The sequence below is a fragment of the Nycticebus coucang genome, chromosome 18 (assembly GCF_027406575.1).
Source record: "Nycticebus coucang isolate mNycCou1 chromosome 18, mNycCou1.pri, whole genome shotgun sequence".
NCBI classification, from domain to species: Eukaryota; Metazoa; Chordata; class Mammalia; order Primates; family Lorisidae; genus Nycticebus; species Nycticebus coucang.
In genome coordinates, this window is record NC_069797.1 from 20,496,813 (window position 1) to 20,511,594 (window position 14,782).

General features: G+C 41.6%; 2 protein-coding genes and 1 pseudogene across 6 annotated transcripts in view; 2 read left to right on the forward strand and 1 right to left on the reverse strand.

The window, feature by feature from the left end:
* MYH10 (myosin heavy chain 10) overlaps positions 1 to 14,782 on the forward strand; it is a 161,011-nt gene that overhangs the window by 37,805 nt on the left and 108,424 nt on the right. For all 5 annotated transcript variants that reach the window (XM_053570507.1, XM_053570508.1, XM_053570509.1 and 2 more), the window contains one exon: positions 3,501 to 3,528. In XM_053570507.1, the coding sequence (XP_053426482.1) occupies positions 3,501 to 3,528 (28 nt within the window). The remainder of the gene's footprint in view (positions 1 to 3,500; positions 3,529 to 14,782) is intronic.
* LOC128570915 (NADH dehydrogenase [ubiquinone] 1 alpha subcomplex subunit 5-like) lies at positions 9,371 to 9,684 on the reverse strand (annotated as a pseudogene).
* Positions 11,065 to 12,162, forward strand: LOC128570914 (transforming protein RhoA-like). The gene has a single exon (XM_053570511.1). The coding sequence runs from the start codon at positions 11,280 to 11,282 to the stop codon at positions 11,859 to 11,861; it is 582 nt and encodes a 193-aa protein (XP_053426486.1). The 5' UTR covers positions 11,065 to 11,279; the 3' UTR covers positions 11,862 to 12,162.

Genomic DNA, 14,782 nt, shown 5'->3' on the forward strand with positions numbered 1-14,782 from the left:
TGTCAAGAACAACTTGAACTTTACCTTAGAAATGAAAACAGTGTAACCTAAACATTTAATCTGAAAATAAATAAATGTACAAAAATCAGTAACTTTCTTATGAACCTCAACTATCCCTTACTATAGCCAAACGTAAATAAATGCTAGGAATGAGCACTACAGTGTCGCCATTTCAGGAGTGTCATATAATCACCCCCAGTTTGGCCTTTTGAATGTGGCTTCTTTCATTAGCATAATGCGTTTTGAGATTCATTTACCAGTAGAGTTTGCTCTATTTGTGCTGGGTGCTGTTCCATTGTATGCATGTTCCGTGATTTATTTATTCATTCACCATGTGAAAGACCTCTAGAATGTTTCCGGTTTTTGGTAATTAAGGTGCGGTAGAGTCTTCCCTCTGTAGCTCTGGGTCCCACCTCTGCAGATTCAGCCAACTGTGGCTCAAAACTGTTCAGGGGGAAAGATGGATGGTGCTGTTGTACTAAACATACACAGTATTTTCTGAACAATATAACATAACAACAGTTTACACAGCATTTACATTGTATTAGGTATTGTAAGTAAATGGGAGTTACAGGATGTGCGTAGGTTATATATTATACCATTTTATATAAGGAACTGGAGCATGTGTGGATTTTGGTATCCAAGGGTGAGAAGGTGTCCTAAAACTAATTCTCCATGGATACCAAGGGATGCTTTTGAGTATTAAGTTTTTGTTTCACTTGAGTTAATCCCTAGGAGTAGAATTGCTGGGTCACGTGGTAGATGCATGTTTAACTTTGTAAGAAATGACCAAACTGTTTTCCAAAGGGGCTGTGGCATTTTGTGTTTCCACCAGCAATGTATGAATTCCACTTGTTCCATGTCCTTGTCAGCACTTGGTATTGTCTTCCTTTACCTTGTATCCTTTCTGATAGGTGAGTAGTGGTAACTCATTGTAGTTTAGAATTGCATTTCCCTACTACATCTCTTTTTTTTTTTTCTTTTTTTTTGGAGACAGAATCTCAAGCTGTCGCCCTGGGTAGAGTGCCATGGCGTCACAGCTCATTGCAATCTCAAACTCTTGGTTTTAAGCGATCCTCTTGCGTCAGCGTCCCAAGTATCTGGGACTATAGGCACCTGCCACAACCCCTGGCTATTTTTTTTCTTGTTGCAGTTGTCATTGCTGTTTTCGCTGGCCTGGGCTGGGTTTGACCCACCAGCCCTGGTGTATGTGTCTGGTGTCCTACCCACTGAGCTACAGGCACCACCCAGTACATCTTTCCATGTGCTTATTTAGCACCTGTGTGTCTTTGGTGAAGTGTCTAGATCTTTTTACTATTTTTTAAAAATTAGATTGTTTGTTTGCTTATTATTCAATTTTAAGAGTTAGTTCTTTGTCCTCTCCAGATACAAGTCCTTTATTGGAAGAGTGGTTTTGCAAGTTTTTTTGTCTCAGTTTGTGACCTATCTTGGGTTAATTTTTTTGTACAAAATATGGATTAAAGTTCATCTTTATTGGGGTGTGGACATTCAATTGTTCTAGCACCCTTCATTGAAAGGCTACTTATTTCTCCATTGAATTGCCTTTGTACCTTGGTTGAAAATCAACAAAGATCTATTCCAGGATTCTCTGTGTCTTTGATTTTTTTTTGTCTATCTTTTTGCCAGTAGCTTGATTACAATAGCTTTATAGTAAACCTTGAAATCAGGTAGTATGAGTTTTTCACTTTTGTTCTTTTTAAAAATTTAGTCTATTTTAGTTCCTTTGTGTTTCTCTCTGTCTCTCTTTTTACATATATATACATATATGGTGTTATATATATATACAATCAGTTCCTTTGTGTTTTTCTCTCAGTTGGTCAATTTCTACAAAAGTAATCTGCTGAGATTTTGACTAGATGGGATTGACTCTATGGATCAGTTGTACACAACGTTGAGTCTTCCATCTGAATCAAGTTTGTATCTCAATACAAGTCTTTGACTTTTTTTTGTTAGTATTTTGTAGTTTTCATTATATTTTTATTTTTATTATTTTTATTTTATTTTTTAGAGATAGAGTCTCACTTCATCACCCTCGGTAGAGTGCTGTGGCATCACAGCTCACAGCATCCTCCAACTCCTGGATTTAGGCGATTCTCTTGCCTCAGCCTCCCGAATAGCTGGGACTACAGGCGCCCACCACAATGCCCGGCTATTTTTTTAGTATACAGATCTTGCAATATTTTGTTTGATTTATACTTGTGTATCATATACCTTAGTATAACTAAGCATTTTATGTTTTTTTTAAAAAAAACTTTTATTATTGTTATTAATTATTATGGGTACATAATAGTTGTGTGCCTTTATAGGGTATACGTGACATTTTGATATAGGCATACAATGTGAATTAATGAGATCAGGATAATCAGGGTATCCCACACCTCAAGCATTTAACATTTCTTTGTATTAGGAACATTCCAGTTCCATTCTTTTAGTGATTGTAAAGTCTACCCTGACTATAATCGGTGTGCTTATATAACGATAAGCATTATGAGCAAACTGACGATAGTCGCTTTGTTATGCAGTCAAGTAGAGTAGTTGGTTACCTCTCTACACGGACCACCTCTTTAAGTCCATCTAATTTTCATAGACTGGACATGCACCACATGTCCATATCAGTCCAGCAGGCCTGGTGACTTGTGTTGACCACCTCTGTGTGTTGACCAGTTTGTTACCGTCCCTCGGGTGGTCAACTTACAGAGGTTCTACTGTACACAGGTATACACCATGGGGTACTACTCAGCCATAAAAAGGAATGAAATAATGTCTTTTGCAGCAACTTGGGTGGAACTGGAGACCATTATCCTAAGTGAAATTTTGTTACTTGGCCCCAGCTTTTCCTCCCAGCCTGGTTTCTAATTATTCTTCCAGATTGTCTTTACTATTGTAGATGAATCTCACTATTCTACCTAGAAGTCATTCCCTCAGCTGTGACCAGCCTGTCACGTCTTCTTTCTCCTCCTCTCCCTTTCTTCTCTTTCTTTTTTTTCTTTTTTTAAATAACGTTGTTACTCTCTGGTTGGGGGTATTCTTGAAGCCATCCTGAAAGTCAGTAGTTTCAGGCACCCGAATCTGGGTGAGCTTATTTAAAGAGAGATTTTTGACCCCTGGCCTTTTCGAGTCGAATGCCTTCGTGAGGGTGGAGCTCTAGGAGATACATTTAATAAAACTTCCCTGTTGAATTTGATAGGCTGCAGGGTTTGAGAGTTAAGGTTGATTAGGCATATAAAGTCATCTAGGCAAAAGATATGGAAAGTAAGCCTCAGTTGTTACTATTTACTTCCAGAGAATCTGGCGTACTAAGAAGAGAGAATGAGTGAACTTGTCAGGACTAGATATAATAATACGATTGGAGAGAAATTAACTTGCCATGAGAGGAGTAGAGTTATTAATGTTGTGTAGGCTACGCTTATTATATCAAATATTTTAAAACCAGGCACATGGTCACTTTCTTTTTCTGTTTGTTTTGTTCTGTTTTGTAGATCGTGAGGACCAGTCAATTCTTTGCACGTAAGTAGATGTTAAATGTTCAGACTTACTTTTGATTGTGTTGGAAAGTAGAGCAATTGCTTTTTTGAATGGGGGGGTAGGGGGGATGTAGAGCAGTAATTTTTAAGAGTTTGATGTAAACCTTGGCAGTTATTTTAAGACTAAGATCATATAAATTGCTTAAATTTGGTGTTACTGTTCAGTTGTCAAACTGGGCTTTTTGCGCATTTTAATGATGTTAATCTGCAAAACTTATGTCTTTAGTTTGTATGTCCAATTTAATATAGGCCTGCTGGATATTTCAGTAATTTATTCTATTTACTAGTAGAATGATAGTAATTTATTCTACTAAACACTTATTGATTATTGTGTGTCTATCATATGTGTGCTAGGTACTGAAGATTCATAGCTAACAAAAACAATATCCATGACAGGACAGGATTAGATTTGCACATTAGAAAGATTGCTTTGCCTGCAGTATGAAGAGTTGAAATAGGAAACCACGTACGAGACTATTCCCTTATCTAGGCAAAAGACTGTGGTGACTTTGGTGGAGAAGAGGTTGAGTTTAAGTGGAGGTTTAAGGTTCAGTTTAGAAGGCAGACTTACCAGGACTTGGTGTTTTATTTACACATCCAAGAAACGGGAGCTAAGAGAGAAGACGTTATTGATGAAATCAGGACATCTCCTGAGATGGGAACCTGGGGAGATGGCAGATTTGCAGTGGAGGATCTGGAATTTGGTTTTGGACACATTGCCTGCGAGGTGGGTGTGGCCCATGTGAGTGGAGCTGTCCATTAGGGTGGTGGGTATGTGGGTGTGGAGCTCGGGAGAGCGAAGAGTCAGCAGGAGAGAATTGAGATTGCCTTAGAAGAATGTGTTGAGAGAAGGCAGTGTGTGGAATCTGAGGAAGAGCTGCGTCTGAGTGTCAGACAGCTGCGCAGAAGGCTCCAACATAGAGGCGTGAGGAGGCAAGGGAGCGTGGTGATGCCGCAGCTGAGGGCAGAGGCATTCTACGAAGAGAGAGGGGTCCGCATTTCGGGCCCCCTTGAGTTGAGTGAGGTATGCCACAGCGGAGGTGTGGACGCCGACTAGGCAGACGGGGAGGTGGCCAGGAGGTAGAAACCAGAAGGCAGTTAAAGAATGAAGGGGCCGTGAAAAGGCTTAAAAGAACAAAATGAACAAAAAACCAAGTGCAGTCCCACTACTTTGAGGGACTGAAAAGAGCAGGGATAGAGTAGCGATAAGAGATTGAGAGAGGAGTTCTGTTGTTCTGGGGTGTGTTTTCATGAGGGCAAGAGTAAATACTGAAGAGAGGAGGCGTGTTCTGGGAGTGGTGAGGTGGGGGCAGGAAGGAAGGAGTGCTGAGAGCAAGGAGGGTGGTGAGGCGCAGGGCGCGGGAGCACCCCGCATAGCCTGTCACAGCTGTGGGACCTGTGGTCCGTCCCTCCCTCGGGGGGTGGGGGTGGGGGGGGGTGCAGCTGTTCTGCAGTGACCAGGAGGCAGAAGAGAACCAGTGTAGGGTAAGTAGGGGTGGGTAGCCGGGAATTAAGAAAGTTCTAATCGAATGGCTTCTTTTTTCTGTGAAGTAGAAGATTTGGTATCTACTAAGGGGGAGGAGTGGCAGAATAGGAGGTTGGGGGGCGGGGAGTTAGTCTGCTTTGCTGTATGAATTTTCTTCTAGGATTGTTTAACTTTGAGGAGTTATATAAATTAACTTTTCCTAAACCACAAACCACCCTGAAGCTTAATGGCTCAAATAGCACAGTTCTACACGGTTCCCAGCAATTGGGTTGTACTCAGCCGGGCCCTTCTGCCGATCTGGGCTGGCGAGGCTCAGCTATCCCATTGGGTGCTCATGCCTGCGTCTGCAGAGAACTGCACCAGCTGTGGTTGGGTGCCTTGGTTTCTTCTTCACATGTCCTGTTCTCCAGCACACTGTCCCTGGCTTTTAGTGAGGTGGCAGGGTTCCAAGAGCAGCAAGAGGGCATACCCCAGTGTATAACCATTGTTCGAGTTTCTGCATGTGTCACGTTTTCCTACACGTTTCCCAAGTAAGATGCATGACCAAGGCAAGAATCAGTGGGAAACACCTCTGGATGAGGCATGAAACAGTCGGAGCCATTATTATAGTTCCTCTTGAAGCCGCTGGAGTTGAACAAAATCCAGTCCAAAAAAAGGTAGAGGACTCGTACCTGTCCTCTTAGATTGGGTGGTTTGATGGGGACTTTTGGAAATGTCTGAAAGCAAGAATCACTTAGGAAAAGAATGATGGCTGTTTGACACAGAGTGAAAGGTCAGTGAGCAACGATTTTGGACTAACGTTCGTCATCGGTTATTGGGCTTAGTTTTATGAGGTAAGTCTTCCAACAGCTGGCTCGTCTCTTCTTGAACACAAAGTAGCAGTTATCAGATACCAGGTTTTCTTTTCTTCGAATCTTTCTTAATTGTTAGCTTTTTCCAACATGTTGTTATGAGTATTTTCAGTCATAAAGCAGAGATGACAGAAGATTGCCACGAATGCCGTATATTTACCCTTAATAACTTACTCTACTTGCTTTGTCATCGCTGTGGGACCTGTGATCTGTTCATCCCTCTGTCCATTTTATTATTTGTATTGGGAGGAAACTGTTTCCTCTTCTAACTTGGGTCCAGTGGTTGGGGGCCTGCAAATTAATTGACAGTAGATGATTGATCAACAGGAGAAAAGATAAGGTTTATTTACACAAGCACACTCAGTGATGAGTAACTTGCTGAATTATTAGAAATAAAAAAGTCTTATATACTAACCCTAACAAAAGGTGGCCTTGGAGTTTAGGGCTTCCTTGGGAAAGTGTGGAGGGTTTTGTTGGGCTTTTTGATGCAAAGGGCAGCTGAGTTCATGCTTCTCAGGGTTCAAGGTCAGTTCTTTCCCAGTCAAGAAACCCCTTGGAGGGGATCAATGGCAGCTCTACAGATGAGAGGTTAGTTAATATTTCTTTCTGTGGCTATTAATTTTGTTATTTATTATTTGTTTATTTTTTTGAGACAGAGTCTATGTCTACCTAGGTAGAGTGTCGTGGCGTCACAGCTCACAGCAACCTCCGACTCTTGGGCTTAATTCTCTTGTCCCAGCCTCCCAAGTAGCTGGGACTACAGGCACCCGCCACAACGCCTGGCTATTTTTTGTTGCAGTTGTTATTGTTTTTTGGCAGGCCCGGGCCTGGTTCAAACCCGCCAGCCCTGGTGTATGTGGCCGGCGCCCTGGCCACTGAGCTACAGGTGCTGAGCCAGACTGTTAACTTTAGATGTTTTCTGTTTAAAGTCATTTTCATGCTGGCTTGGCGGCAGTAGCACAGTGGTTATGGCACTAGCCACATACACTGAGGGTGGTGGGTTCGAACCCAGCCTGGGCCAGCTAAACAACGACAACTGCAACAAAAAATAGCCAGGTGTTGTGTTGGGCGCCTGTAGTCCCAGCTACTTGGGAGGCTGAGGCAAGAGAATCACTTAAGACCAAGAGTTGGAGGTTGCTGTGAGCTGTGACACGACAGCACTCTACCCAGGATGACATAGAGAGACTCTGTCTCTAAAATTTAAAAAAAAAAGTAATTTTCATGCCACTTTAATGAGCTACTAATCCCTTTATTGATGCATTTCAAGTTAAATTGTAGACATCAGCACTAACTACTTCAGTGTATAGCATTAACTAAATTTCAGTATTTTCCCTTTTTTTGAAGCAAAATTTACTTATAAGGAAATGCACAAATCTTGAGTGTTCACTTGCTGAGTCATTTGTGTACCTCAGTCTCTCTCAAGATGTAGAGAACGATCCCACCACCCAGAAACTTCCCTCTCCTAGCCTTGCTGTATTTTCTTAATTTTTAGATACCACTAATTGTGACATTTGATGGCAGTTGTTCGTGTTCATATCTGTTATAAGGTTATATTGTGACCTGAGAAGTATGAAAAGGTAAAACAATGTTATCTGAGACTTAAGAAAATATGGTATGTTTTGTGGTACATGGTACCTTTGAAGATCCTTTGAAGTACTTCGTTTGTGTAGCTTGGGCCTTCTTAATACATAACCAAGCTAATTAAGTGTTGAGAACAGCTGTATAATCAACTCTATATAGTAGTTATTTTATATTAAGTAGTTATGTTTACCCAGAATCCTAAAGAGAAAATATGATTAAAAATGACATGGGTTTTCCCCCTAAATCAATATGTAAGTACTTCGATAGATTCTAGAAACTTGTTACTGGAGGAATGCAAGCCCCTTTCAATTATCAGGCCCAGAGAGACCCTGGAGTGAAACAGCAGTCATGTCTCACTCCCTGCTGGGGCCACTGGCTGTGCAGGCCCTACACCAACTGAGGCCATAGTGGCCATAAAAGGCCACTCCCTCTCTAGTTCAACAGTGTGTAGCCAGTCACTAGTGTTGTCTTTGTAAGCCAATGAGATTCCCGTCACAACTCTGTATCAGCCCATTCCTTGTTCCCTTTTGCTTTTAAAAAGCTGCTCATGGCAAAAGGCACCTCGAGTACTCTCCAAGGTGATTTCCAAATGTGATCTGGGCAGCTGTCCTTAACCGTGGCCCAGGTAAACTATGTTAATTTTTGCCTTAGCTTCTTCCTTTAGGTCACTTTTTTAGTCACTTGTCCTCTAATTTACTTTCCCCTTAAAAGGATGCTCGTCCGGTGTACACCCTGGCTCATCTGCCCACAACTCCTCAGCTAGCCACTGTTTCTGCAGACTCAGGCCAGGCCCCGGGAGCTGCCCGCGCAAGCCCCCTCCTTAGCGTTTTAACCCGGCTGCTAGTATTGTAGAGTGTGGTCAAGACACTCCGGGTGTGTCCTGGGTAAGGAGAGGGCACCAAAACTGACAGAGAGATCTTGTTAAGGGTCCAGTCCTCATAGTGACTTTTCTTCTCCTTAGAATTAAAATTTATAAAGGAGTCACCCACGATGAGGAAATTATTCTCGTCTCAAACCCCCTTTTATAAGAAACTAGTTCCATTTTATAACTGCCAGTTTTAGGCAAGGTGGTTAACTCAAGCTTTTTTCCTATTAAGTACATTTGAGTATAATGTAAAAACATTTTCAACCATTGTTGAAGAACGGTGGTTGTTTCACAGTGGCTTTGTATATTAAGATGTATCAATACTTTTTTTTGGTAAAGGAATTTTATCTATCATAGACAAATACTACATTAAGTGGTAAAGGCGGACCTGGCTGATTGAGACCAGTTGATTCCTGCTAGGAGTAGCATACTCTAAAAGTTTTTTTTTTTTTTTTTTTTAAGACTAAAATAAAATGACATTTATTATGGACTTGCTAATCAATATATAATTATATATATAAATTTTACTTTATATACATAAGACTATAACCAAGGAGGTTAACCACAATTTCAGATTTTATCACCAGCTACTTTTGCTATTTTATCACATTTGAAAATATTCACTTACTACTTTACTTTAAACACTGACCTATAAATTTGTTTAGACAATAATAATTAAGTGCCTTTGCTCTTTGTCAGGATAATTTAAAAAAATAAATGATATCCTAACGATATTACTAAAGATACTTTACTTTTCAATTATGTCCTCTGCATTGAAAACCTGTAGGAATTTTTCTAATTAATTTTCAAATCTTCTCACAACCTCTCTGTTTGAAGAAATACCATCTATCTGTGTGTGACTGCTTTACAGATCAAAAACTGATTCATGAGACTCCGTTACCATAATGACTAATTTTAACACGTCTCTTAAATATTTTCTGCATCAGTTTGATAACATTGATAATTTAGACACATTTTTAATATAATAGAACGTTTAATTACATCAATTTCCCATCAACCCACCAAAGTCATTTAATGATGATTATATTGGCCATTTCCCCAGACTGGCAGGAGGCTCTTCTACTAATAGTTCCCATGATTTCCACTGCATCATTTTTCTTGCCCGACTTAGTTCATTTTCAGCCTGAAGTATCACCTCTTCTGATTTTTTAACATCTGGTTCCTCTTTAACCATAGTCAGCTTCTCATTTTTAATCTGTTCTATATACTTTCTGTATGCCGCATTTTGAGGGATTTGCTCAAGAATATCAAGAATCTTTGTGTACGATATTCTTAGCCTATTGTGTGGAGAGCCAATCCCACAAGGCCAATCGTCTCCTTCAGCATACCCACCATGACAGTGCCCACGGACAGTGCTCTGGGAACCTCACTCAGATGTGCTCAATTGACCGCTGAAGCCTCTGCTCTGTCCTAAAAGTTTTAAGATAATCAAATCGATAGAGTTGATTTAAATAGCTACAGCAAAAGTGGTGTAGTTGAAAAACCATTGTGGGGTCACTAGGAACTCTGATGATCATTCTTGTTTCAACTCGGACCCTAGATCAGGCTGTTAGCCTCTCTAGACCCCCAAGTGCTTTTCTGATGACTCTGCTTTAGATGTCCTCAAGTCATAACATTTTGGGAATTATTAGATTGCTGTAGCTGTGTCAGACTTTTTTTTTTTTCTTTTTGACACAGAGTCTCACTATGTCACTCTCAGTAGAGTACTGTGGTGTCACAGCTCACAGCAACCCCAAACTCTTGGGCTTAAACGATTCCCTTGCCTCAGCCTCCCAATTAGCTGGGACTACAGGCGCCTGCCACAACACCTGGCTATTTTTTTGTTGCAGTTGTCATTGTTGCTTTAGCCGGCCTGGGCCGGGTTCGAACCCGCCAGCCTTGGTTTATGTGACAGGCGCCCCAGCTACGGGCACCGCCTGTGTCACACTTTTGATGATAACTATGTTACAGAAGAAAAAGCATGCAAATCAGCTTGTAAATATAAGTTTAAAATGTTCTAGACAAATATGCAAGGAAAGGGAACTAACATCTTTGCAAATGTTACCTCCATTTGCAACACCCCTGTTATCTCCATTTACTTTCATATTGTCCAACACCTGGTTTTAGCTAGTGTTAATGTGATAGGGAAGACTTGAACCCAAGTCTTGATCACGGAATCTCTGCTCTTCCTACTAAGCTACTTTCTAAAGGAATAGAGTTTTGAAATTATGGGAAATCATCTACTTACGCTATTCATGTATGTTACATAGATACAGATAATATAGGAGGTTATTATGTATGGAGTGTTTCTCAAAGTGAGGTTATCTAAAACAAGAACCTCAGGCAAAGGATGTTTTGAAGTTAGACTGAATTCAGTCTTACAAAATATCTAGAGAGATTGAAATAATTTGTACCAACAAAGATTTGAAAAGGGGATGTCGGGTGGTGCCTGTGGCTCAAGGAGTAGGGCGCCGGTCCCATATGCCGGAGGTGGTGGGTTCAAACCTAGCCCCGGCCAAAAAGAAAAAGAAAAGGGGATGTCTCACTGGGGAAACTGAGGCCAACAGTTGACATTGTAGTTATTTGGGTGCAGAGACTTAATAACACAATGCAGCCAGTAAGCCCATTAAAAAATTTAACTTGTAGACAGTTAAAATAGTGTATTGTTCTAAGCATAATACAAAAAAAGGGTCAGAGTTTTTTAAGAAAAAATAAATTTTCCTCCTGCCGCCACCCGCCGCCTGCGGTCCTCCGTCGGTTCTCTCGTTAGTCTGAGGTTGCCCCTTCAGCTCCTGGCTCTCATCTTCAAGCTTGGGACTGGCGGACGAGAGTACTTGGCAGGAAGAGGCTGGAGTCGGAGTCATCGCTTGAGCCTTTCATCTCAGAAATTCAAGCTACTTGGTACAACTTGTTCTACACAGGCCGTGCATCGTACAAGGCATTTGCAAGTGATGGCTGCTATCAGGAAGAAACTGGTGATTGTTGGTGATGGAGCTTGTGGGAAGACATGCTTGCTCATAGTCTTCAGCAAGGACCAGTTCCCAGAGGTGTATGTGCCAACGGTGTTTGAGAACTGCGTGGCAGATATTGAGGTGGTTGGCAAGCAGGTAGAATTGGCTTTGTGGGACACAGCCGGGCAGGAAGACTATGACCGCCTGAGGCCCCTCACCTACCCAGACACCGATGTTATACTCATGTGTTTCTCCATCGACAGCCCTGATAGTTTAGAAAACATCCCAGAAAAATGGATCCCAGAAGTCAAGCATTTCTGTCCCAATGTGCCCATCATCCTGGTTGGGAACAAGAAGGATCTGCGGAATGATGAGCACACAAGGCGGGAGCTAGCCAAGATGAAGCAGGAGCCGGTAAAACCTGAGGAAGGCAGAGATATGGCAACCAGGATTGGTGCTTTTGGGTACATGGAGTGTTCAGCAAAGACCAAAGATGGAGTGAGGGAGGTTTTTGAAATGGCTACAAGAGCTGCTCTGCAAGCCAGACGTGGGAAGAAAAAATCTGGGTGCCTTGTCTTGTGAAACCTTGCTGTAAGCACAGCCCTTAAGCGGTTAATTTTGAAGTGCTGTTTATTAATCTTAGTGTATGATTACTGGCCTTTTTCATTTATCTATAATTTACCTAAGATTACAAATCAAAAGTCATCTTGCTACCAGTATTTAGAAGCCAACCATGATTATTAATGACATCCAACTCGTCTGGCCCACTAGGGTCCTTCTGACACTGCTCTAACACCCATCTCCTGCACTCCCACCTGACACACCAGGCGCTAATTCAAGGAATTTCTTAATAACTTCTTGCTTCTTTCTAGAAAGAGAAATAGTTGGGGTGGTGCCTGTGGCTCAGTGAGTAGGGCCCTGGCCCCATATACTGAGGGTGGCGGGTTCAAACCCAGCCCCGGCTGAACTACAACCAAAAAATAGCCAGGCATTGTGGTGGGCGCCTGTAGTCCCAGCTGCTCGGGAGGCTGAGGCAGGAGAATCGCGGAAGCCCAAGAGCTAGAGGTTGCTCTGAGTCCTGTGATATCATGGCACTCTACCGAAGGTGGTAAAGCGAGACTCTGTCTCTACAAAAAAAAAAAAAAAAAAGAGAAACAGTTGGTAACTTTTGTGAATTAGGCTGTAACTACTTTATAACTCTGCCTATCTGTCAGCTGCAAGGTACTCCGGTGAGTCGCCACTTTGGAGCTTTACTCCTTAACAGATCTCATTGGCATAGCTCTGGGGTGGGCATCCAGAAAATGTGCTCAGCAGCCAGAAAGGCCCAAATCCATGCAGCTATGGCAGAGTTAGAGTTCTGTGGTTTCATGTTAGTTACCTTATAGTTACTGTGTAATTAATGCCACTTGATGTATGTTACCAAAAATAAATATCTACCCCCAGACTAGATATAGTATTTTTTGTATAATTGGATTTCCTAATACTGATATTTGTCATCCCTGAAGAAAGTGTATTGTTTTTTTTTTAAAAAAAGAAAGTGTATTTGGAAATAAAGTCAGATGGAAAATTGATTTTTAAAATTCCCGTTTTGTCACTTTCTCTGATAAACAGATGGCCATATCACCCCTGTTCAGCCCCACATGTCCCGGTACCCCTCTCCAGACCTGGGCTAACAGGAATTGGTTTCACACTTGAGGCAGTTAGACACTCTGGAAGTCGGCATAACCTGTCTCACTAGACTGTAGCATCTGGCTCTGATTCACAGTACACCTTTCTCCTCACTGTACCCAGGTTCCTTCCCAGAGGAGCCACCTGTTCTCATGTGTGGCACTCAGTTTCTGTCTTCTTTCCAGCTGACTGAACTTTTTTCTGTACCAGTCAATTTTTCCAACTAATAGAATAAAGGCTGTTTTCTTTTTTTTTTTTTTTTTTTTGTAGAGACAGAGTCTCACTTTATGGCCCTCGGTAGAGTGCCGTGGCCTCACACAGCTCACAGCAACCTCCAACTCCTGGGCTTAAGTGATTCTCTTGCCTCAGCCTCCTGAGTAGCTGGGACTACAGGCGCCCGCCACAACGCCCGGCTATTTTTTGGTTGCAGTTCAGCCGAGGCCGGGTTTGAACCCGCCACCCTCGGTATATGGGGCCGGCGCCTTACCAACTGAGCCACAGGCACCGCCCAAAGGCAGTTTTCTAAAAAAAAGAAAAAAGAAATTTTCAAGACTTAGATAAAACACTCAGAAGTGTATTAGTTGACAATGTACATATAATAACATTTCTAAGTTTCTAGTTTTTTAAAGAAAATTAACCTGGGTGGCGCCTGTGGCTCAAAGGAGTAGGGCGCTGGCCCCGTCTGCCAGAAGTGGAGGGTTCAAACCCAGCCCCGGCCAAAACAAAAAAACAAAAGCAAAAACCCTGCAACTTCCCACCCCCAAAATAAACAAACAAACAAAAACAACAACAAAAAGAAAATTAACCACATTAGATATTAAAAGTTTTATTATAATCCAAATTGGGATTTTTATTGATTTGTAACCTTCGATTTGCTTTGATAATGTTTTAGGGAACTTTAAGCATTTCAGCAGAGAGGCCATAATTCCTACACATTTATCACTACCTTGTGCCTAACAGCCTTTTGAATTTCAAGCTTAATACTAAGTAGAAATAAATAGCAGCTTTTGAAATAGCACCAGGCTTGTTTGTAAAAATAAATCATTTAAAGTGATGGCATTTGTCCACATTAAGACCAAAATTCATAGTATTCATCCATTTTGACAAAAAATTATGTACTGACTGTGTCAACACTGGGCAAGGTTATGTGAATTAAAATGAAACAAACACCTGCGGCCTTAGTCCTTGGCATCAGGGCGCTCACTGTTTGAGGCCAGCAAACAATGGGAAGATCTTAAAGTGCATACAAGGTACAGCTTTGGTACAAAGGAGGGGATTGGTAGCCTGTTTTGAAGGATGACCTGGGAAGGCTTTCAGCAGATTGTTAGATGAATATCAGTAATCAGAAGGTATCCCAGAATTCTTTCAACTCCATTAGATTAAATTATCTTATTATTTTTGTTGTTGTTGTTGCAATTTTGGCTTGGGGTCAGGTTCGAACCCGCCACCCTCAGTATATGGGGCTGGCGTCCTACTCAGTGAGCCACAGGCCCCGCCAAATTATCTTAATTGTTTTAGGAATTCACTGTTTGCAGTGCGGGATATGTTTCTGGTAATGAATGAGTAGTTTCTTCAGGAACAGTCCGATAAATTTCACTTCTCTGGCAGAATCCATCTGTCCCCTCAAAGGGAAAAAAATAATATTGTTAACATTTTCCTGTGTCCTCTTTCTGGCACCTACCAAGACATATTTGAGTTTATTTGATACTTCCTTTTTTTTTGAGACAGAGTCTCACTTTGTCACCCTCAGTAGAGTGCTGTGGCATCGTAGTTCATAGCACCCTCAAACTCTTGGGCTCAAGTGATCCTCTTGCCTCAGTTTTTCATTTTTTTAG